Source organism: Theropithecus gelada, chromosome 11, assembly GCF_003255815.1.
Source record: "Theropithecus gelada isolate Dixy chromosome 11, Tgel_1.0, whole genome shotgun sequence".
Lineage (NCBI taxonomy): Eukaryota > Metazoa > Chordata > Mammalia > Primates > Cercopithecidae > Theropithecus > Theropithecus gelada.
In genome coordinates, this window is record NC_037679.1 from 101,782,347 (window position 1) to 101,804,480 (window position 22,134).

General features: G+C 44.1%; 1 protein-coding gene and 1 non-coding gene across 2 annotated transcripts in view; one reads left to right on the forward strand and one right to left on the reverse strand.

The window, feature by feature from the left end:
* Nucleotides 1–22,134, reverse strand: part of TULP3 (tubby like protein 3) — a 52,722-nt gene that overhangs the window by 17,203 nt on the left and 13,385 nt on the right. Inside the window, exons 2-4 of the mRNA XM_025401157.1 lie at nt 15,106–15,157; nt 1,950–2,109; nt 136–273 (exon numbers count right to left, since the gene is read on the reverse strand). Coding sequence (XP_025256942.1) covers nt 136–273; nt 1,950–2,109; nt 15,106–15,157 — 350 coding nt within the window. The remainder of the gene's footprint in view (nt 1–135; nt 274–1,949; nt 2,110–15,105; nt 15,158–22,134) is intronic.
* Nucleotides 9,676–9,783, forward strand: LOC112635638. Its single transcript, XR_003121982.1, has one exon. It is a non-coding gene; the product is annotated as a U6 spliceosomal RNA (small nuclear RNA).

The following is a 22,134-nucleotide window of genomic DNA, read 5'->3' on the forward strand; positions in this document are numbered from 1 at the left end:
ATACTGTCACCCCCGTGAGGCCCTAAGCCGTGAGTAATTTGGAGTCATGTGGATTGTTAACCACAATGAAAAGAAAGGAAAAGGTGACAAATGAGTAAGAAGACAAATTGCCTTCAAATCTGTACCAGTCCTCACCATGCTTCTGGAGACTCTCCTGGAGTCCTGGCTTGGAAGCGGTGTCCACGGCGTTTTCAGCATCTTCCAAAGCAGGGGAGCTTACTGACGGAGTGCAAACCTCATCTGGTTTCAGGACAGCAGCTGGACCATCAATACCTAGGGGACAAAATAAAATGAATTTTAAAAAAGGAGCAAAGTATTATTCACTATTTAGTTGGGTGGATTTGGCATATGTGATCAGAATTAAGAACTACCGAATCACTTTATCTCCCCTCCTTTCTTAACATCCATAAGAACATGTGTTAAGAGAGTAGGTCAGAACTGGTGTTTTTTTTCTGAGACAGGATCTCACTCTGTCGCCCAGGCTGGAGAGCAGTGGTGTAATCACAGCTCACTGTAGCCTCGACTTCCTAGGCTCAAACGATCCTCCCACTTCAGTCCCCCAAGTAGCTGGGACTACAGGTGTGTGCTACTACGCCTGGCTAACTTTTAAATTTTTTGTAGAGATGGAGTTTTGTTACGTTGCCCAGGCTAGTTTCAAACACCTGGCCTTAAGCGATCCACCTGCCTGGTCTCCCAAAGTGCTGGGATCAGAGGCATAAGCCACCATGCCCAGCCTTGTGTTCATTTTATTAACATGCTCTGTTACTAAAGTAATATGTACTTGTACTTTAGTAACTGAAGTTATATGTACTTCAGAAACTTAAGATGAGACCAAGAAAACAAAGTAGGTCCTCCATAGTACAGATCCTGTCCAAGCCAATAGCTCAGGTGGCTTGATTTAGAGGAACTTACAATCTTTTTTTTTTTTTTTTTTTTTTTTTCAGACAGAGTCTCGCTTTGTCGCCCAGGCTGGAGTGCAGTGGCCGGATCTCAGCTCACTGCAAGCTCCGCCTCCCGGGTTCACGCCATTCTCCTGCCTCAGCCTCCCGAGTAGCTGGGACTACAGGCGCCCGCCACCTCGCCCGGCTAGTTTTTTGTATTTTTTTAGTAGAGACGGGGTTTCACCGTGTCAGCCAGGATGGTCTCGATCTCCTGACCTCGTGATCCGCCCGTCTCGGCCTCCCAAAGTGCTGGGATTACAGGCTTGAGCCACCGCGCCCGGCCGGAACTTACAATCTTATTCCTCCTCCACCCCTCACCATCTCAGATGGTCCTTTGAACTATCTATTGGAAGAATGGATGCTCTCTACCTATTCCTGGCTTCATGATTCACCTCTGCCATGATTTAACAATCAAAAACTCCTCAAATAGGTCATTCTAAACTATTCATCTGGCATCTAGAAAACAACAGTTCTTGCCGGGCACGGTGGCTCAAGCCTGTAATCCCAGCACTTTGGGAGGCCGAGGCAGGTGGATCACCTGGGTCAGGAGTTCTAGACAAGCCTGGCCAACATGGTAAAACCCCGTCTCTACTAAAAATACAAAAAAATTAGCCAGGCGTGGTGGCAGGCACCTGTAAACCCAGCTACTCAGGAGGTTGAGGCAGGAGAATCACTTGAACCCAGGAGAAGGAGGTTGGCAGTGAGCCAAGATCTTGCCTTTGCACTCCAGCCTGGGCAACAAAAGCAAAACTCCATCTCAAAAAAAAAAAAAAAGAAAAAAGAAAAGAAAACAACAGTTCTAAAATGGACACAAACCTTAAGGCATCTTGCACTGATTATACTGCTTTTATTCTCCTCAAAGACCCCAAATGTGTTTATAAAGATTTGTGAAGGTACCTAGTAATGGTGCTAATAATATTGTCCCTTTGGTCCATCTGAGAATCCTCCTGCCTGCTAGGTTTGTGAAAACTGTACCCCAGCAGGAAGTGATGCTGCCTAAATACACACCATGTAAGATGACATTGCTGTGGGGAGTATGACAGTTCACCAAGGGAGTCTGCTCATCACTGGCCCTTGGCTTCGCCCGCCGTAGCCTGGCTTCTGGATTGGGCTGCACCATAAACGGCTCAAGGCGCTTTTTCCTCTGCCTCTTCTCAAGTAGTAGTCTCTGGGAAAAAAGCGATATGATAGCCAGCAAGTAGAGTTTTGACATGACCTAGCCACTTCCAACATTTAGTTTGTTTTTCACTGATCCTCACAAAACATCTTGTAAATTATTATTTCCCTGTTTAAGAAATGGGAAAACTGAGGCACAGAGAGGAGTAAGGATTCAATCATTTCATTTAACAAATACTTTTGAACACCTAACACCTATAAAGATCTATTTAAAATCAGATGATGCATTTTTTTTCTTTTTTTTGAGACAGAGTCTCACTTGGTTGCCCAGGCTGAGTGCAGTGGCACTATCACAGCTCACTGCAGCCTCGACCTCCAAGGTGCGCCCAATCCTTCTGGCTCACCCTCCTGAATAGCTGGGACTACAGGTGTGTGCTACCGCGCCCAGCTAATTTTTGTATTTTTGTAGAGACAGGATTTCCCCATATTGCCCAGGCTGGTCTCAAACTCCTGAGCTCAAGCAGTCTGGTGCCTTGGCCTCCCAAAGTGTTGGGATTACAGGCGTGAGCCACTGCACCTGCCCCACACAATGCATTTCCAACCAAGTCTACTAAAGATGTATGGGAATCATCACAGCATTATCACAATGTGATTACAAGCTCAAAACATACAAACACACATGCACAGGGGAAAGATGGAGGAACACAGCAAGGGTGGTTTCTTCAGGTGGTAGACTATGGCATGATTATTTTCTCTTTTCTAGTCTTTTTTTTTTTCCCAAAGTTTTCTCACTTTTGTAAATGGAAGAAAAAAACTTTATTATTCTCTAAAACTCAAATTATTTCCACGTTCTAATTAGTCAAAGAGCAGTAAGTTTGGCATTCTTGTTTATCTTATATAATTAGAAATCAAATTTGGATCAAGGGTGAGAAGAAAAAAATGGCAGTTGGAACATACCAAATTCAAAGCAGTCAACTCTGAATAAAAGCAAGATAAAGACGATGGTAGCAAGAAAAGTCAGGAAAAATGGATGACAGGCCCTGAGAATAAAAAACCAATGAAATGGAGAGTACTAGCACATAATACTAGTACCTTTTGGCAAATAAGGGCTTATATAGCAATTATTATGTATCTGGGATAACTCAGAATAGGAAAAATGTTAAGCCCCATGCTAAAAAATAAAGACATGATTAAAAAACAAAGATATTATAACCCACTTACTACTGTTTTTCAGGCAAAATAAACCATCTGTTTACTTTTTTCCATTGATACTGTTTCTAAAAAGTGCCTCCAGGAAGAAGAGTCACTCCAAGGGGTGAGACTATCAAAAAAGGAAGTGTGTTTTTCCTGAACTGGCCTGATGAGAGCACACTGATTAATTCAATAGCTCGTGTATAGAGGGAAAAGACTGGGGAGTTAAGATAACGTGCCAATACGGAATATACCATCAAGAATGAATAGGTGTTATAGCAAGGACTAACCTATGTTTGGAGATTATTTTGAGATTTCATGAACTACCATGAATAGAAGGGCCTTAACCCAGGAACACTAAATACACAGGAGGCTATGATGACTTCCGCCAAATGGAATTGGCCAGTAAGATTCTTCTAGCAACCGGGAGCGGTGGCTCATGCCTGTAATCCCAGCACTTTGGGAGGCGGAGTCAGGTGGATCACTTGAGGTCAGGAGTTCGAGACCAGCCTGGCCAACATGGTGAAACCCCGTCTCTACTAAAAATACAAAAATTGGCCTGCATCTTGGTGCACGCCTGTAATCCCAGTTACTCAGGAGGCTCAGGCAGGAGAATCACTTAAACCCAGGAGGTGGAGGTTGTGGTGAGCTGAGATCGTGCCACTACACTCCAGCCTGGGCAACAGAGCGAGACTCTGTCTCAAAAAAATTCTTCTAGCAACCAAGAAGTCTTGTATAATGGATACAAAGTATCACGCACAGTGGCTCACACCTGTAATCCCAATACTTTGGGAGGCCGAGGGGGGCGGATCACCTGAGGTGGGGAGTTCGAAGCCAGTCTGACCAACATGGAGAAACCCCGTCTCTCCTAAAAACACAAAAATTAGCCGGGCGTGGTGGCGCATGCCTGTAATCCCAGCTACTTGGAGGCTGAGGCTGGAGAATTGCCTGAGCCTGGGAGGCGGAGGTTGCGGTGAGCTGAGACTGTGCCACTGTACTCCAGCCTGTGCAACGATAGCGAAACTCCATCTCAAACAACAACAACAACAACAAGAAAAACCAGTAACTTGCCTGAAAAGATGGTAAATATTAAGTACTGAAATCATAAGAAACTGCCATATCTTATCTATATGGCCACAGCTATTTTGTCTCACACACACAGTCTGTGAAATGATCGATGAAACAAAAACGCATACTGTGGGCTGGGCGCGGTGGCTCACGCCTGTGATCCCAGCAGTTTGGGAGGTCGAGGTGGGCGCATTACCTGAGGTCAGAAATGTGAGACCAGCCAGGTCAACATGGTGAAACCCCGTCTCTACTAAAAAATAAAATTAGCCAGGAGTGGTGGCAGGCACCTGTAATTCCAGCTACTTGGGAGGCTGAGGCAGGAGAATCACTTGAACCCGGGAGGTGGAAGTTGCGTTAAGCTGAGATTGCTCCACTGCACTCCAAGACGAGCAACAGAGCAAGACTCCATCTCAAAAAAAAAAAAAAAAAGGGCTGGGTACAGCAGCTTACACCCATAATCCCAGCATTTTGGGAGGCCGAGGCGGGTGGATCACCTGAGGTCAGGAGTTTGGGACCAGTCTAGCTAGCCAACATGGTGAAACCTCATCTCCACTAAAAATATAAAACACTGGCCAGGTGTGGTGGCAGGCGCCTGTAATCCTAGCTACTCGGGAGGCTGAGGCAGGAGAATCGCTTGAACCCGGGAGGCAGAGGTTGCCGTGAGCCGAGATTGCACCACTGTACTCCAGCCTGGGCAACAGAGTGAGACTGTCTCAAAAAAAAAAAAAGAAACCAAACCAAATGTTGTAGCTATTTTATTTTACTTTTTGAGACAGAGTTTCATTCTTGTTGCCCAGGCTGGAGTGCAACGGTGCGACCTCGGCTCACTGCAGTCTCTGCCTCCTCCTGGGTTCAAGCAATTCTCCTGACTCAGCCTCTGGAGTAGCTGGGATTACAGGCGCCGCCACCACACCCAGCTAATTTTTTGTATTTTTAGTAGAGAGAGGTTCACATGTAAGGAAAATATTTTATATAGAAAACGAGTTTTCTGCTTGTGGTCTAGAAAAGGGAGGCCAAAGAGCTAGAATTTGATAGGGTTATCCAGTTTGTCCAAGAAAGAGAAACATCTTTTTTTTTTTTTTTTTAAAACAGAGTCTCGCTCTGTTGCCCAGGCTGGACAGTGCAGTGGTGCGATCTCGGCTCATCGCAACCTCTGCCTCTCGGGTTCATGCAATTTTCCTGCCTCAGCCTCCCGAGTAGCTGGGATTACAGGTGCACCCCACCATGCCCAGCTAATTTTTATACTTTTAGTAGAGATGGGGTTTCACCATGTTGGCCAGGCTGGTCTTGAACTCCTGACCTCATTCCCTCTGATTCCTTGCTCACCAATAAGCCTTCTAATTTGAAGTTTAACTCCTTAGGTATCGTTTCCCCAGGAAAAGACTATCATGAACAGTAGAGATGAATACACACTGAAAAAGTAGACCTCCCTTTGTAAATTAATAACTTGGGGTTCTGGTTTTAAAACTTACTGGTATGGGTTTAACTAGTGTGAATTTGTGCCAAAGGACCTGGTTATATCCAGGTTCACTGACAAACTAAGCTCTCAGACTTGTAAAGGGGAGACTAGACCCCTGACCACAGGTTCCACCAAGGTATCTGGGGAAGCCTCTCTCTATCTACTTAAAGACTGATCGAACTCATTTAGACCAATGACTTAAGAAAAAAACAACTGTAGACTCAAACTGTAATCAGGGCCACAGCTACTATACCTCAGTATTGAATAGATCTTACTACTGTCCAAGTTTATAAATAAGAAAAATACCATTAAACAGATATGTGCAAGCTGCCATCTTGGTGAAAACTGTCATGCAGTTTGGATGGGGGAGGAGAGAAGTGCTACTAGGGTTTGAATGTAACAATGTCAATTCCTATTTCATTTATATTTTACTTCCCTGAAAACTTAAGAGTGCTTTAAATGAGGCTACATCAACGAGTAAGGACTCATTACCAAGACAGGGTAAGTCAGGGAGCCAGGAAGAAAGCCAAAGTTGATGGTTAGATGCCCTAAATGGAATTAAAACACACTGCCTTCATGATTTTAAGTGTCGTATAAACTAAAATTTAATCACCTTTAAATTTCCTAATTATCTTGGGAATTGAACAGTAAAAGAATCTATCTTCCCAAGAATTTAGTGGTATGTCTTACTATTGCCTGGGGCCAAAATATTGAATGGTGATGTCAAAATAAACAATAAGAAACTAAAGGAGATTAGATTGGAGGAAATTTCCATGAAATTACTTTATCCAATAAAATAATAAAGCTCTGGCCGGTGCAGTGGCTCATGCCTGTAATCCCAGCACTTCGGGAGGCTGAGGTGGGCGGATCACTTGAGGTCAGGAGTTCAAGACCAGCCTGGCCAACATACCGGAAACCCCGTCTCTACTAAAAATGCAAAAAGTAGCTGGACACGGTGGCGCAAGCCTGTAAACCTAGCTACTTGGGAGGCTGAGGCAGGAGAATTGCTTGAACCCAGGAGGCAGAGGTTGCAGTGAGCCAAGATCACGCCACTGCACTCCAGCCTGAGCAACAGAGCAAGACTCCATCTCAAAAATAAATAAAGCTTCATTTAAATTAATGATAGTTTAACTAATTCTCAATTTTCCTAGAGAAGGAGTCACCCTAGAGGTAATGGGCTGAGGTTACACTATGACAGTTTTCCAACAGACCAAACAACCACAGAGTACAACCAGTAAGTAACATCAGACTGGTTGTCTGCGGTCTATCAGTTTGTTTTAAAATAACTAATCTCAGCCAGGCATGGTGGCTCATGCCTGTAATCCCAGCACTTTAGGAGGCTGAGGCAGGCAGATCACGAGGTCAAAAGATTGAGACCATTCTGGCCAGCATGGTGAAATCCCTTCTCTACTAAAAATACAAAAAATTAGCTGGGCATGGTGACGTGCACCTGTAGTCCCAGCTACTCAAGAGGCTGAGGCATAAGAATCACTTGAACCCAGGAGGCAGAGGTTGCAGTGAGCCAAGATCATGTCATTACACTGCAGCCTGGGCAACAGAGCAAGAGTCTTGCAAAAAAAAGAAAGAAAGAAAGAGAAAGAGAGAGAAAGACAGAAAGAAAGAGAGACAGAGAGAGAGGAAGGAAGGAAGGCAGGAAGGAAGGCAGGAAGGAAGGAAGGCAGGAAGGCAGGAAGGCAGGAAGGCAGGAAGGAAGGAAGGAAGGAAGGAAGGAAGGAAGGAAGGAAGATCCATTCTGCAGCTAGCTAAGGTGCCCACATACCCTGAAAATAAGAGTATCTTGCCAGGTATGGTGGCTCACACCTGTAATCCCAGTACTTTGGGAGACCAAGGTGGGTGGATCACTTGAGGCCAGGAGTTCAAGACCAGCCTGGCCAACATGGTGAAACTCCATCTCTAAGAAAAATATAAAAATTAGCCAGGCGTGGTGGCGCACTCCTGTAATCCCAGCTACTCTGGAGGCTGAGGCACAAGAATCGTGTGAATCTGGGAGGCAGAAGTTGCAGTGAGCCAAGATTGCACCACTACACTCCAACCTGGGCGACAGAGCAAGACTTCTTCTCAAAAACAGAAAAGAGTATCCTAGTGAAACTGGTAAAAATAAAAGCAAGATATACTCAACAGGAAAGTATTTCAATAAACGGTGTTGGGATAGCTGGATATCCACATGCTAAAGAATGAAGCTGAATCTCTGTTTCACACTAGACACAGCAATTAATTCAAACATACAGTTAGATAGAAGGAATATGTTCTAGTGTTCCATAGCACAAGAGGGTGACTATAGTTAAGAATAGTTTATTGGCTGGGGGTGGTGGCTCACGCCTGTAATCCCAACACTTTGGGAGGCTGAGGCGAGCAGATCACCTGAGGTTGGGAGTTCGAGACCAGCCTAACCAATATGGAGAAAACCCATCTCTACTACAAATACAAAATTAGCCAGGTGTGGTGGTGCATGCCTGTAATCCCAGCTACTCAGGAGGCTGAGGCAGGAGAATCGCTTGAACCTGGGAGGCACAGGTTGCAGTGAGGTGAGATTGCACCATTGTACTCCAGCCTGGGGGACAAGAGCAAAACTCCATCTCAAAAAAATAATAATAATAATAATTTATTGTATATTTCAAAATAGCTAAAATATTTGAAATGTTCCCAACACAAAGAAATGGTAAGTGTTTGAGGTGATGGATACCTTAAACAACGTGATCATTACAATAACCCTAACCCTAACCCCATAAATATGTACAATTATTATATATCAGTTTTAAAAATAAACCACAGAGGCTGAGCACAGGGGCTCACACCTGTAATCCCAGCACTTTGGGAGGCAGAGGCAGGCGGATCATGAGGTTAGGAGTTCGAGACCAGCCTGACCAACATGGTATAACCCAGTCTCTACTGAAAATACAAAAATTAGCCAGGCATGGTGGCACACACCTGTAATCCCAGCTACTCAGGAGGCTGAGGCAGGAGAATTCCTTGAACCCAGGAGGCAGAGGTTGCAGTGAGCTGAGATCATGCCACTACACTCCAGCCTGGGGGATAGAGCAAGACTGCATCTCAGAAAAAAATAAATAAATAAACCACAGAAAGCGTAAAAGCTAAAACTATAAAACTTGACCAGGCATGATGGCTCATGCCTATAATCCTAGCACTTTGGGAGGCAGGGAAGGAGGATCACGAGGTCACAACTTTGAGATCAGCCTGGGCAACACTGCAAGATCCCATCTCAAAATACAGGAAAAGAAAAAAGAAAAATTAGCCAAGTGTGGTAGTGCATGCCTGCAGTCTCAGGTACTTGGGAGGCTGACGTGGGAGAATCACTTGAGCCCAGGAGGTCAAGACTTCAGTAAGCTATGACCGTATCACTGCACTCCAGCCTGGGTGACAGAGCAAGACCCTATCTCGAAAAAATAAAAAATGAAAGGCCACCACACACACACACACACAAAACTCAACATAATTAGTCATTAGGGTAATGCAAATCAAAACTACAATAAGATACCACTTCACACCCACTAAAATGGCTCCAAATCACAGACAGACAATAACAAGTGTTGGTAAGAATGTGGAAAAACTGGCTGGGCACAGTGACTCAGGCCTGTAATCCCAGCACTTTTTGAGGCAGGCAGGCGGATTACTTGAGGTCAGGAGATCGAGACCAGCCTGGCCAACATGGCGAAACCCTGTCTCTACTAAAAATACAAAAAATAGCTGGGCGTGGTGGCGGGCACCTGTAATCCCAGCTTCTTGGGAGGCTGAAGTACAAGAATCGCTTGAACCCGGGAGGCGGAGATGGCAGTGAGCCAAGACTGTGCCACTGCACTCCAGCCTAGGCAACAGAGTGAGACTCTGTCTCAAGAAAAAAAAAAAGATTGTGGAAAAACCGTGCTTGCTTTGGCTGCTCATATAGTGAAAACTGGAATGATACAGAGGAGATTAGCATGGCCCCTACACAAGAACGACACATAAACTCATGAAGATTTCATATTAAAACTGAAAAACAGTGAAAACACGGAAAGCTTCATACACTGCTAGTGGGAATGTAAAATGGTTCAGCCTTTTGGAAGACAGTCTGATAGTTCCTTAAAATGTTAAACAGAGTTACAGTATGACCCAGCACTTCTACTCTTAGATATATAACCAAGAGAAATGAGAACATGTGCACACAAAAACTTGTTTGCAGATATCCAGAATAGCCTTATTTATAATAGGCAAAAAGTGGAGACAACCCAAATGTCCGTCAACTGACGAACGGATAAACAAAATGTGGTATACCCATATAATAAAATGTTATTTGGCGATAAAAAGGAATGAAGTACTGGCACATTTACAACATGGGTGAACTTTATGCTAAGTCAAAGCAGCCAGACACAAAAGACCACATACTGTATGATTCCATTTATAAGATCTAAAAATCATTTGTATACTTTACCTACGTGTATATTTATGGTATGTGAATTTTATCTTAATAGAGCTGTTTAAAATCTATATAGGAGAAGAATAGCCACATGTAAATGATCTGGAGATGTAGAATCTTTAAACATTAAATTAAAAGATTATAGTATCAGGAAAACATGACAGATATGAAACAAACAGTAACCAGATCAATAATACTGTAAACTAGATGATAAAAGAATGAGTTGGCTGGGCACTGTGGCTCACGCCTGTAATCCCAGCACTTTGGGAGACCAAGGCGGGCAGATCACAAGGTCAAGAGATCAAGATCATCCTGGCCAACATGGTGAAACCCCATCTCTACTAAATACACAAAAATTAGCTGGGCGTGGTGGCATGTGCCTTAGTCCCAGCTACTCAGGAGGCCGAGGCAGGAGGATCGCTTGAACCCAGGAGGCGGAGGTTGCAGTGAGCCGAGATGGCGCCACTGCACTTCAGCCTGGTGGCAGAGGGAGACTCTGTCTCCAAAAAAAAAAAAAAAAAGGAATGAGTTAAGGGAAGGGAAAGAAGAAGATCTACCCTGTGTCTCTAGCACTAAGGCAGGGAGAATGTCCTGGGCACATGCAAATCTCCTTCCTTGGGTAGGTATATCCCTTCAGAAGAGGCGAATTAATCATACTATCATATTTTAATGTGTCACTATAAATATCATTTTATAAATCTACCTGCTCTGATTTCAAATATACCAAGCCACGTTCTGATTGCAAACTTCCCACAGATATTTCTACTGGGAATGTAAAGACCAGCTAATTCTCGAATATGGTTCACTAGAAAGTAATTCTCAGATTCAGATTCATCACTTATGAGACGGGCTAATATGAACCAATCCTCAGGAGACAGATTAACTTTGGTTGTTTTTAGCTGTTTCTTTTTTTTTTTTTTTTGAGAAGGAGTCTCGCTCTGTCGCCCAGGCTGGAGTGCAGTGGCCAGATCTCGGCTCACTGCAAGCTCCGCCTCCCGGGTTTACACCATTCTCCTGCCTCAGCCTCCCGAGTAGCTGGGACTACAGGTGCCCGCCACCTCGCCCGGCTAGTTTTTTTGTATTTTTTAGTAGAGACGGGGTTTCACCGTGTTAGCCAGGATGGTCTTGATCTCCTGACCTTGTGATCCGCCCATCTCGGCCTCCCAAAGTGCTGGGATTACAGGCTTGAGCCACCGTGCCCGGCCGTTTTTAGCTGCTTCTTATCCTATAAAGCTCACAACCAGTCACACTCAACCAAAGGGACACTGCCATAGCAGAATTCCTGAGTCTAATCTAATGTACATCTGGGCAGGGCTTCCCCAGCCTCTCCCACCTCCATTGAGGGTAACTGCTAGGACGTGCCACCATCACTGATGGGTGTGCACTGTATCCCTTGGGCAGGTTGGCCTACTCTGGACTGTGAGGCTTCCACCAAGATACTGCCCGCCTGGGATGCCTGGGCTGAGTTGTAGCCTGCGCTTCCTCAATACGCCTCCATCTTGGCTCTAACTTAGACACTCTGAAGATTCTTTCTAACATTCTATTATTTTATCCAGTCTAACTTCACTCTACAGATGAAACGGCTGAGGCCAACTGACTTTAAGAACTTTACCTAAAATCACACAGCTGAATAATGGCAGAGCCAGAACTAGAACCAAAGCCTTCTGATTCCCAGCCCAATGTTTTCTTCGTTATGTGGTGCTGCCTTTGTTGTTATACACCATTTGAATGCTCAGCTTGCATTTGTGGAAATTCCCTTACCCCCTACTGAGTAACTTCCTTCTCAAGTACCTGTTGGCATTTCATGGCTCTAACAATATTCTCATACACTTTTTTTTTTTTTTTTTTTTTTTTGAGACGGAGTCTCGCTCTGTCGCCCAGGCTGGAGTGCAGTGGCCGGATCTCAGCTCACTGCAAGCTCTGCCTCCCGGGTTCACACCATTCTCCTGCCTCAGCCTCCCGAGCAGCTGGGACCACAGGTGCCGCCACCGCACCCAGCTAGTTTTTTGTATTTTTAGTAGACAGGGTTTCACCGTGTTAGCCAGGATGGTCTCGATCTCCCGACCTCGTGCTCCGCCCGTCTTGGCCTCCCAAAGTGCTGGGATTACAGGCTTGAGCCACCGCGCCTGGCCTTTTTTTTTTTTTTTTTTTTTTAAAAGAGATGTAGGGTGGTGTCTTGCTGTGTTGCCCAGACTGAACGAAAACACTTGAGGTCAAGGGATCCTTCTTCCTCAGCCTCCCAGGCAGCTGGAACTACAGATGCACACTACCATGCCAGCTTCTCATACATTATTTAACACCAAAATTTATACATCTTATCCAAAGATATATTTTTTTTTAATTTCAAAAAATTCCTTTGATACTACCAGGCATGTGAAAAAAAAATCCTATAAAATTTTATGTCTCTAAATTCACTGACTCAAAAAAAAAAAAAAAAAAAAAAGGCCGGGCACGGTGGCTCATGCCTGTAATCCCAGCACTTTGGGAGGCCAAGGCGGGCAGATCATGGGGTCAGGAGATCCAGACCATCCTGGCTAACACAGTGAAACCCCATCTCTAGTAAAAATACAAAAAAAAATAAAATAAAATAAATTAGCCGGGCCTGGTGGTGGGTGCCTGTGGTCCCAGCTACTCGGGAGGCTAAGACAGGAGAGTGGCGTGAACCCGGGAGGCGGAGCTGGCAGTGAGCCAAGACTGCGCCACTGCACTTCAGCCTGGGCAACAGAGCAAGACTCTGTCTCAAAAAAATAAATACAAAATAAAAAATAAAAAATTCACTGACTACCTCTGGAAGATATATATTAAAAGTCAGTGGCAGCCACTGACAAAGAACTGAGCCAAGCAGACAGAGATGTTTTCATCAAATATCTATCTTATATTATTTGAATTCTTATGTTTTTATTACCTGTGTAAAAACATAATTTAAAAAAACTGTGCTATAAAAAGGCTTACAAAAGTTACAACATTTATACCACATGTAGTATTTTCAATGAAAAGAATACAATTACAAACTACTAGGGCCACCTTTAAAAAAAAACTCAGAAAATGTATCTATATACAAAATTTAAAGACTAATGTCTCAGAACATGATTGATAGATGAACCACAGATGTTACCTAATGTTAACAAAGTAGGTAAAATTGGGCCTTACGATACTAGGATGCCTAAGAATAAAAATGAGTAAAAATAAATCAAAGATCTACATTTTTGTGTCCACTTCTCCCTAAATACAATTTGCTCTGCAACGGAATGAAGAAAATAAAGGGCTCATCACAATTACTGTGATCTCTGCGGGCAGAGGGATAAGTCTGTATGTATATGTGTGTGTGTAACAGAATTTTCTCCACAATCACAGTAATTTAGTTGTTGCTTAGTTTTCAGTAATTCCACCTCTAAAATAATTTATTAGGCTAGAAGTCCCATTATTAGTTCCACCAACCACATAAAGAAGAGAAGACAAAACTTTAGAGACTTTTAGTCACCTACTGAATCCAGACATCTTGACTGTTAACGATCCTAGCTACAGAATTTGCTGAATTCGAATAGATTCATAGAAAAAAGCGAATATAAATACAATGTATGTTGGGTATAGGTTCTAAGCTATCTGAACATGATGATCACAGCATGTAACAACACAAAACCGTTCATTTATTCCTTCCTTTGTTCAAATACTTAATGAAAGATTACTACATGTCCAGCACTGTGCTGAGAACTTCTGATATAATGTTTATCCAAAACATGCTTGGCTCCTGCTCTCACAGAGCTTAGTGTAATGGAGAAAACAAACTAAATGTGCCAGCAGCTCTGTGAAGAAAATTATCCTCTTTGCGAAGGAGATTTTTTGTTTGTTTTGAGATGGAATCTTGCTCTGTCACCAGGCTGCAGTGGCGTGATCTCGGCTCACTGCAAGCTCTGCCCCCTGGGTTCACACCATTCTCCTGCCTCAGCCTCCCGAGTAGCTGGGACTACAGGCGCCTGCCACCATGCCCAGCTAATTTTTTGTATTTTTTAGTATAGACGGTTTTACCATGTTGGCCAGGATGGTCTCGATATCCTGACCTCGTGATCCACCTGCCTCAGCCTCCCAAAGAGCTGGGATTACGGGCGTGAGCCACCGCGCCTGGCCATGCGATGGAGATTTTAAAGCAGCAGTAGCAAGTTCGGATCTGCATTTTAGCATAAGAACACCATCTAGGCCGGGCGCGGTGGCTCAAGCCTGTAATCCCAGCACTTTGGGAGGCCGAGACGGGCGGATCACGAGGTCAGGAGATCGAGACCATCCTGGCTAACACGGTGAAAACCCGTCTCTATTAAGAAATACAAAAAACTAGCCGGGCGAGGTGGCGGGCGCCTGTAGTCTCAGCTACTCGGGAGGCTGAGGCCGGAGAATGGCGTGAACCCGGGAGGCGGAGCTTGCAGTGAGCTGAGATCCGGCCACTGCACTCCAGCCTGGGCGACAGCGAGACTCCGTCTCAAAAAAAAAAAAAAAAAAAAAAAAAAAAAAAAAAAAAAAAAAAAGAACACCATCTTGTGAAATTATAGTGTGAGTGAAATTACATTGTAGAGAGGTACTTAAGGTAGCAGAACCAAATTACTACATAGAAATACAATGTTAACATTCTTTTAATTCCTCAGAAAGAAAAGCACCAAGGAATTTCTGGTGATTGTAAATCCAAGGCCAGTCTTGTTGCTGACATCCTCAAAGCACTTTGGTCTTGCCATAGCCCAGAGCCTTGGTTCAGCAACCACTAACTCCAGACACTGCTTCATAGGTAACCACCCGAGCCTTCTCCTTCCCAGTCTTCTTTCCATAGCCCTGCCAAGGATTCACAGCCAAGACCACCAGCATCACGGCCAGTACAGTTGGCCACCTATTTCAAAAGAGGAGACTCTGCTCACCTGATAATCCAGTTTAGCCTGTCGCATCTTCATCATTTCTTCATGGAAGACACTGTTTTCCAAAAAAAATAAAGCAAGAAAGCAAGTATATAAAGAGAAAACTCCTTGTCAATTTCATCTCTTTATGCATGTACTCTTTTGGGTTATTTGGAACCAATCGATTCTGCCTTACAGAAGGCATCAGCTTCTAGAGGCTACCTGCACTGACTGCAGGAGGACTTCCCACCCTTAACACCACACTTACTCCAGAGGACCTCAGGAGACTGAAATACTCCAAGGACAAGAAAAAGATGCAAACACAGACCCCATGCATGCAGGGATTTCCTTTTGTTTTAAACAATGTCTTGAGTACGCGTTATGCTCTGAACACAGTGGTAAGCATTTTACATGGTATTATTTTGTTTATTTTTTAAAACAACCCTATGAACTAGATACCATTATTTTTTACACTTTGAAGATGAAGGAAGACTTGAAGAGTCATGTGTAAGGCTACACAGCAGAAACAGACCCCAATTCTGGTCTCCTTCTGGCATCTAAATTACATCTGAAAAATCAAACATATTTATTTGTTTTTTGGAGTTAGTTCTACGACAGGGAAAATTACACTGTGTATAGCATCTTATTAGAGCCTACTGAATTCCTGAAGATCTGGGCATTTAATTTAACTTACTCAAGTCTGCCATTAATAACACTTATTATGCCAGTCATCGAAGGAGACGACTGTAAGTATGGATGAACAGGTGACATTTATTGCCACCGGGAGACAGATCTGCTTGAAGGCAGAAAGAAACAACAAAAATGGAATAAAACCAGTCTTCAGCTGATAAACCAAGCCCTTCTGAACATTTAAAAACACTCTTTGGGCCGGGCACAGTGGCTCACACCTGTAATCCCAGCACTTTGGGAGGTCTAGGTGGGTGGATCACAAGGTCAGGAGTTCAAGACTAGCCTGGCCAACGTGGTGAAACCCTGTCTCTACTAAGGATACAAAAAATTAGCCAGGTGTGGTGGCCATGCCTGTAATCCCAGCTATTCGGGAGACTGAGGCAGGAGAATCGTTTGAACCCGGGAGGCGGAGGAACAGCGAGATCACACCACTGCACTCCAGCCTGGGTGACAGGGCGAGACTATGGCTCAAAACAAACAAACGGGGGGAAAAAAAAAAACTCTCTCTGAAGGCTTTTCTATTGTTGACAATTTCCTAATTTAAGACTTTTATTTTGTGATTCAGCATTCTTGGAAAGTGTGAAGTATGAAATTAGGCAGAAATGGTTCTCAATTATTTGGATGATAAATGTTTACTGGGAACTTAGTGCCAGAAAAACTGGAACTACAAGGTGCTATTTAAGAAGACAAATTCCATTACCACAAAGAGAAACATGGTTTTTGCTACATGTGGGGCAAATATACCAAAGCATTTATGTATGGCTTAATGGTGTGCCACTATATTCCTACATTTTAGAAGGTTCTATGCATCTTACTAATGCATAGCAACTTGGAATTTGCATGCTGTCACAAAGACTCTTCCTCTTCATTCACTTGTGAGGCAGGTTTAACAACCCGCACACACAGACGTGGAGGTGCTTTCTGATTTTCTGACATGCCTCTCTATTTATTAATTCACTCATGATCTTTATGTTTAAAAAACAAACAAACAAAAAATACTGGGTGGTCAATAAATCATCTCTTTTCTCCCAGCTCCAAAGAGGAACAAATAAACAAAAATGTCAGACACAACAGCCTCTGGCCTTGACTTTGTGCCCCTCATGTTTCACCTAGATATGTTCCTACGTTTTCTGTTTTCTTTTCTTTTTTTTTTTTTTTTGAGACGGAGTCTCACTCTGTCGCCCAGGCTGAAGTGCAGTGGCCGGATCTCGGCTCACTGCAAGCTCCGCCTCCCGGGTTCACGCCATTCTCCTGCCTCAGCCTCCCGAGTAGCTGGGACTACAGGTCGGCACCTCGCCCAGCTAGTTTTTTTGTATTTTTTAGTAGAGACGGGGTTTCACCGTGTTCACCAGGATGGTCTCGATCTCCTGACCTCATGATCCGCCCATCTCGGCCTCCCAAAGTGCTGGGATTACAGGCGTGAGCCACCGCACCCAGCTGTTTTCTTTAATGATTTTTATCAGCAGTCACATATTTTTAAACCCCAAATTTAAAAATCCTTCATTAATATAGTGTGACCAAAAAAAAAAAAAGATAAAACAAAAACAAAACTAGAGTGCTAGAATATTACAGGTATTCAGTGTGTATAAGTATAAATTTTTTTTTTTTAGACAGTCTTGCTCTGCCACCCAAGCTGGAGTGCAGTGGCTTGAACTCATCTCACTGCAACCTCTACCTCCTGGGTTCAAGCCATTCTCGTGCCTCAGCCTCCTGAATAGCTAGAACTACAGGGGTGCACCATCATGCCCCGCTAATTTTTGTAATTTTTTTTTTTTTTTTGGAGACAGAGTCTCACTCTGTTGCCCAGGCTGGAGTGCAGTGGCGCGATCTTGGCTTACTGCAACCTCCACCTCCCAGGTTCAAGCGATTCTCCTGCCTCAAACTTCCGAGTAGCTGGGACTATAGGTGCACGTCACTACACCCGGCTAATTTTTTGTATTTTTAGTACAGACAGGGTTTCACTGTGTTAGCCAGGATTGTCTTGATCTCCTGACCTCGACCTCGTGATCTGCCCACCTCAGCCTCCCCAAGTACTGGGATTACAGGTGTGAGCCACTGTGCCTGGCCAATTTTTGTATTTTTAGTAGAGATGGGGTTTTGCCATGTTGGCCAGGCTGGTCTTGAATTCCTGACCTCAAGTGATCTGCCCACCTCGGCTTCCCAAAGTGCTGGGATTACAGGCGTCAGCCATTGCGCCTGGCCATGTATCAGTATAAATTTTTTAAAGTTCTGCATAAAATGACATTATATAGCAAAAGGAGAATTTGGAGAAAAAAGTCCACTGTTATAGACTAGTATTTTCATTTTTTAAAATTTATTATTTATTTATTTACTTATTTTGAGATGAAGGGTTCACTCTTGTTGTCCAGGCTGGAGTACAATGACGTGATTTCGGCTCACTGCAACCTCCGCTTCCCAGATTCAAGCGATTCTCCTGCCTCAGCCTCCTGAGCAGCTGGGATTACAAGCGCCCGCCACCATGCCCGGCTAATTTTTTATTTTTAGTAGAGACAGGGCTTCATCATTTTGGCCAGGCTGGTCTCAAACTCCTGACCTCAGGTGATCCACCTGCTTTGGCCTCCCGAAGTGCTGGGATTATAGCCATTTTCTTTTTTAATTAAAAATAAATTAGGCCGGGCACGATGGTTCACACCTATAATTCCAGCACTTTGGGAGGCCGAGGCAGGTGGATTGCCTGAGCTCAGGGGTTTGAGACCAGCCTGGTCAACACGGTGAAACCCCGTCTCTACTAAAATACAAAAAATTAGCTGGGAGTGGCGTCATGCACCTGTAATCCCAGCTACTCAGGAGACTGAGGCAGGAGAATCACTTGAACCCGGGAGGCGGAGGATGCAGTGAGCTGAGATCACGCCACTGCACCACTCCAGCCTGGGTGACAGTGTGGGACTCCGTCTCAAAAAAAAAAAAAAAAAAAAAGAGCCAGTGGCTCATGCCTGTATTCCCAGCACTTCTGGTGGCCAAGGCCGGCAGATTACAAGGTCAGGAGTTCAAGAGCAGTCTGGCCAACATGGTGAAACCCCATCTCTACTAAAAATACAAAAAATTAGCCGGGTATGGTGGTTTGCACCTGTAATCCCAGGTACTCAAGAAGCTGAGGCAGGAGAATCGCGTGAACCCAGGGGGCAGAGGTTGCAGTGAACCAAGATGGCGCCACTGCACTCCTGCCTGGGCAACAATGCAAGACTCTCTCTCAAACACACACAAAAAAAATTTTTTTTTTTTTTGACAGGGTCTGGCTCTGTTGCCCGGGGTAGAGTGCAGTGGCATGATCTTGGCTCACTGAAATCTCCACCATGAACTAGTATTTCCAAACAGCTGCTGCTACAAATCTGCACTCTGTTCTCAACGCTAAACCAAAGGTGTGATGACTTCTGGTATGGGGGAAAAACGAATCATTCCCCACCCATGCTAAAACCTCTTCAAAGATGTTAAGTTCTGGCATACGACTAAAGTTTTCAAATGTTTCTCATAAGGCCTCAAATAGTGAAAAAAAACAGGTATGTCTTTGACAGTACATCTAGACACCACTTGATTCCTTTCATCAAGCCTGGGCAAGTTGAACAGACAATCTGAATAAATAGGGTACAATCAAAGCATTTTGACCTGAACAGAAGAGACAATAAATACATGTTAAGTAACTGTAACATTTGTAAGTCTCCTATATATCAAAAGTCACATTTTCCCTGAGTTCTAAGTTTAAATAAATTATAACTTAAAAAGTTATACCTTTAGTTAAATTATAACCTATAAAGATATTTTATAACACCTGGTGCAGTGGCTCACGCCTGTAATCCCAACACTTTGGGAGGCTGCAGCGGGTGGATCACGAGGTCAAGAGATCAAGACCATCCTGGCCAACATGGTGAAACCCCATCTCTACTAAAAATACAAAAATTAGCTGGGCATGATGGTGTGTGCCTGTAGTCCCAGCTGCTCAGGAGGCTGAGGCAAGAGAATTGCTTGAACCTGGGAGGTGGAGGTTGCAGTGAGCCGAGATCATGCCACTGCCCTCCAGCCTGGTGACAGAGCGAGACTCTGTCTCAAAAAAAAAAAAAAAAGATATTTTATAGACTTATATTCAATCTGAACTAAAATTTCTAGTCTAATCTGGAATATCATCTTAATAATTAATTTACATTTTTCTGACTTAATTTTTTTTTTTTTTTTGAGACAGAGTCTCAGTCTGTCATCGAGGCTGGAGCACGATCTCAGCTCACTGCAACCTCCACCTCCCGGGTTCAAGCGATTCTCCTGCATCAGCGTCCCAAGTAGCTGGGATTACAGGTGCCTGCCATATTTTTAGTGGAGAAGGGGTTTTGCCATGTTGGCCATGTTGGTCTTCAACTCCTGACTTCAGGTGCAGGTGATCCGCCCATCTTGGCCTCCCAAAGTGCTGGGATACAGGCATGAGCTGCCACGCCCGGCCTGTGTTAATATTCTCTTTCCTTCATTTTAACTTAGTTATTGAATAGCAAGCCTAACCACAAGCAAGCCTGGTTAATAAATCAACACAAAACAGAAAGAATTCCTACAGGAAAAAAAAAAAGTGGAGTAACTCTTTTTCCTCCCATTTTTCTCAAAGAAAATTTCCTATTTGCTTGGTACAAACAGGAGAAACCCTCAACACACATCTTGAAGACACACAGAAACACTCAAGTGTGGTAGATGAGAATGCCCACAGAACACCATTCTCTTGGACAATTTTCCACTTACCAACCAGTAAAGGCTAAACTGAAGATACCTGCTGGGCATGGTGCCAGGAGCCTGTGGTCCCAGCTACTCAGGAGGCTGAGGTAGGAGGAGCACTTGAGCCCAAGAGTTCAAGGGTGCAGTGAGCTGTGACTGTGACCCTGCACAGCAGCCTGAGCAACAGAGCGAGACTCCATCTCAGATAAATATAGGTAAGATAGACAGATAAAATAAAAATTAGCTGAAGAGAACTACAAGGCCTTACAACACGGCACAGTGTACACAAAGAGAATTTTCTGGCAGTATGTCCCATCTCACTCACCTTTATTTATGGACACCAAAAAAACCTAGACTAGGAAAGAGACATTAGTAGGAAAACTGACAAAATTCAAATAAGGCCTGTGAATTAGTTAACAGTATTGATTGTATATTAATTTCCTGATTTTGATAATGTGGCCAGAGTTATGTAAGATGTTAACATTAGGCCAGGCACAGTGGCTCACGCTTGTAATCCCAGCACTTTGGGAGGCCAAGGCGGGCGGATCACGAGGTCAGAAGTTCGAGACCAGCCTGGCCAACGCGGTGAAACCCCGTCTCTACTAAAGATAGAAAAATCAGCTGGGCGTGGTGGCAGGCACCTGTAATCCCAGCTACTCAGGAGGTTGAGGCTGGAGAATCGCTTGAACCCGGGAGGCAGAGGTTGCAGTGAGCCGAGATTACGCCACTGCACTCCAGCCTGGGCAACAGAACTAGGGTCCGTCTCAAAAAAAAAAAAAAAGAAGAAGAAGAAGAAGAAGATGATGTTAACATTAGGGGAAACTTGGTGAAAGGTATAGAGGGATTCTCTAATATTTTTATAAATTTTATGTAAGTCTAAAAAGATTTTTTAAAGTCGGGTATAAAAAATATTAGTGATGAATCTACGTGAAGGGCATAGGTTTATGGACTGTGCTTTCTTGCGACTTTTCAGCAAATTTCAATTTTTTCTTTTCTTTTTCTTTTTTTTTTTTTGAGATAGAGTCTCGCTCTCATTGCCCAGGCTGCAGTGCAGTGGCGTCATCTTGGCTCACCGCAACCTCTGCCTCCTGGGTTCAAGCGATTCTCCTGCCTCAGTCTCCCGAGTAGCTGGGATTACAGGCATGCACCACCATGCCTGGCTAATTTTGTATTTTCAGGAGAGACAGGGTTTCTCCCTGTGGGTCAGGCTGGACTTGAACTCCCGACCTCAGGTGATCCACCTGCCTCGGCCTCCCAAAGTGCTGGGATTACAGGCATGGGCCACTGTGCCTGGCCAAATTTTTTCAAAATAAAAAGAGAAAAAAATAAAATATACATTTCGGTAACTTTTGTTCATTGTCGTGGACTGACTACCTTTAAAAAGCCCACTGCTACCAGGCGCAGTGGCTCATGCCTGTAATTCCAGAACTTTGGGAGGCTGACGTGGGCAGATCACTTGAGGTCAGGAGTTCGAAACCAGCCTGACCAACACGGTGAAACCCCATCTCTACTAAAAATACAAAAATTAGCCAGGCATGGTGGCCCACGCCTGTAATCCCAGCTACTTGGGAGGCTGAGGCAGGACCATCACTTGAAGCCAGGAGGCGGAGGTTGCAGTGAGCTGGGATCATGCCATTACACTCCAGCCCGGGCAAC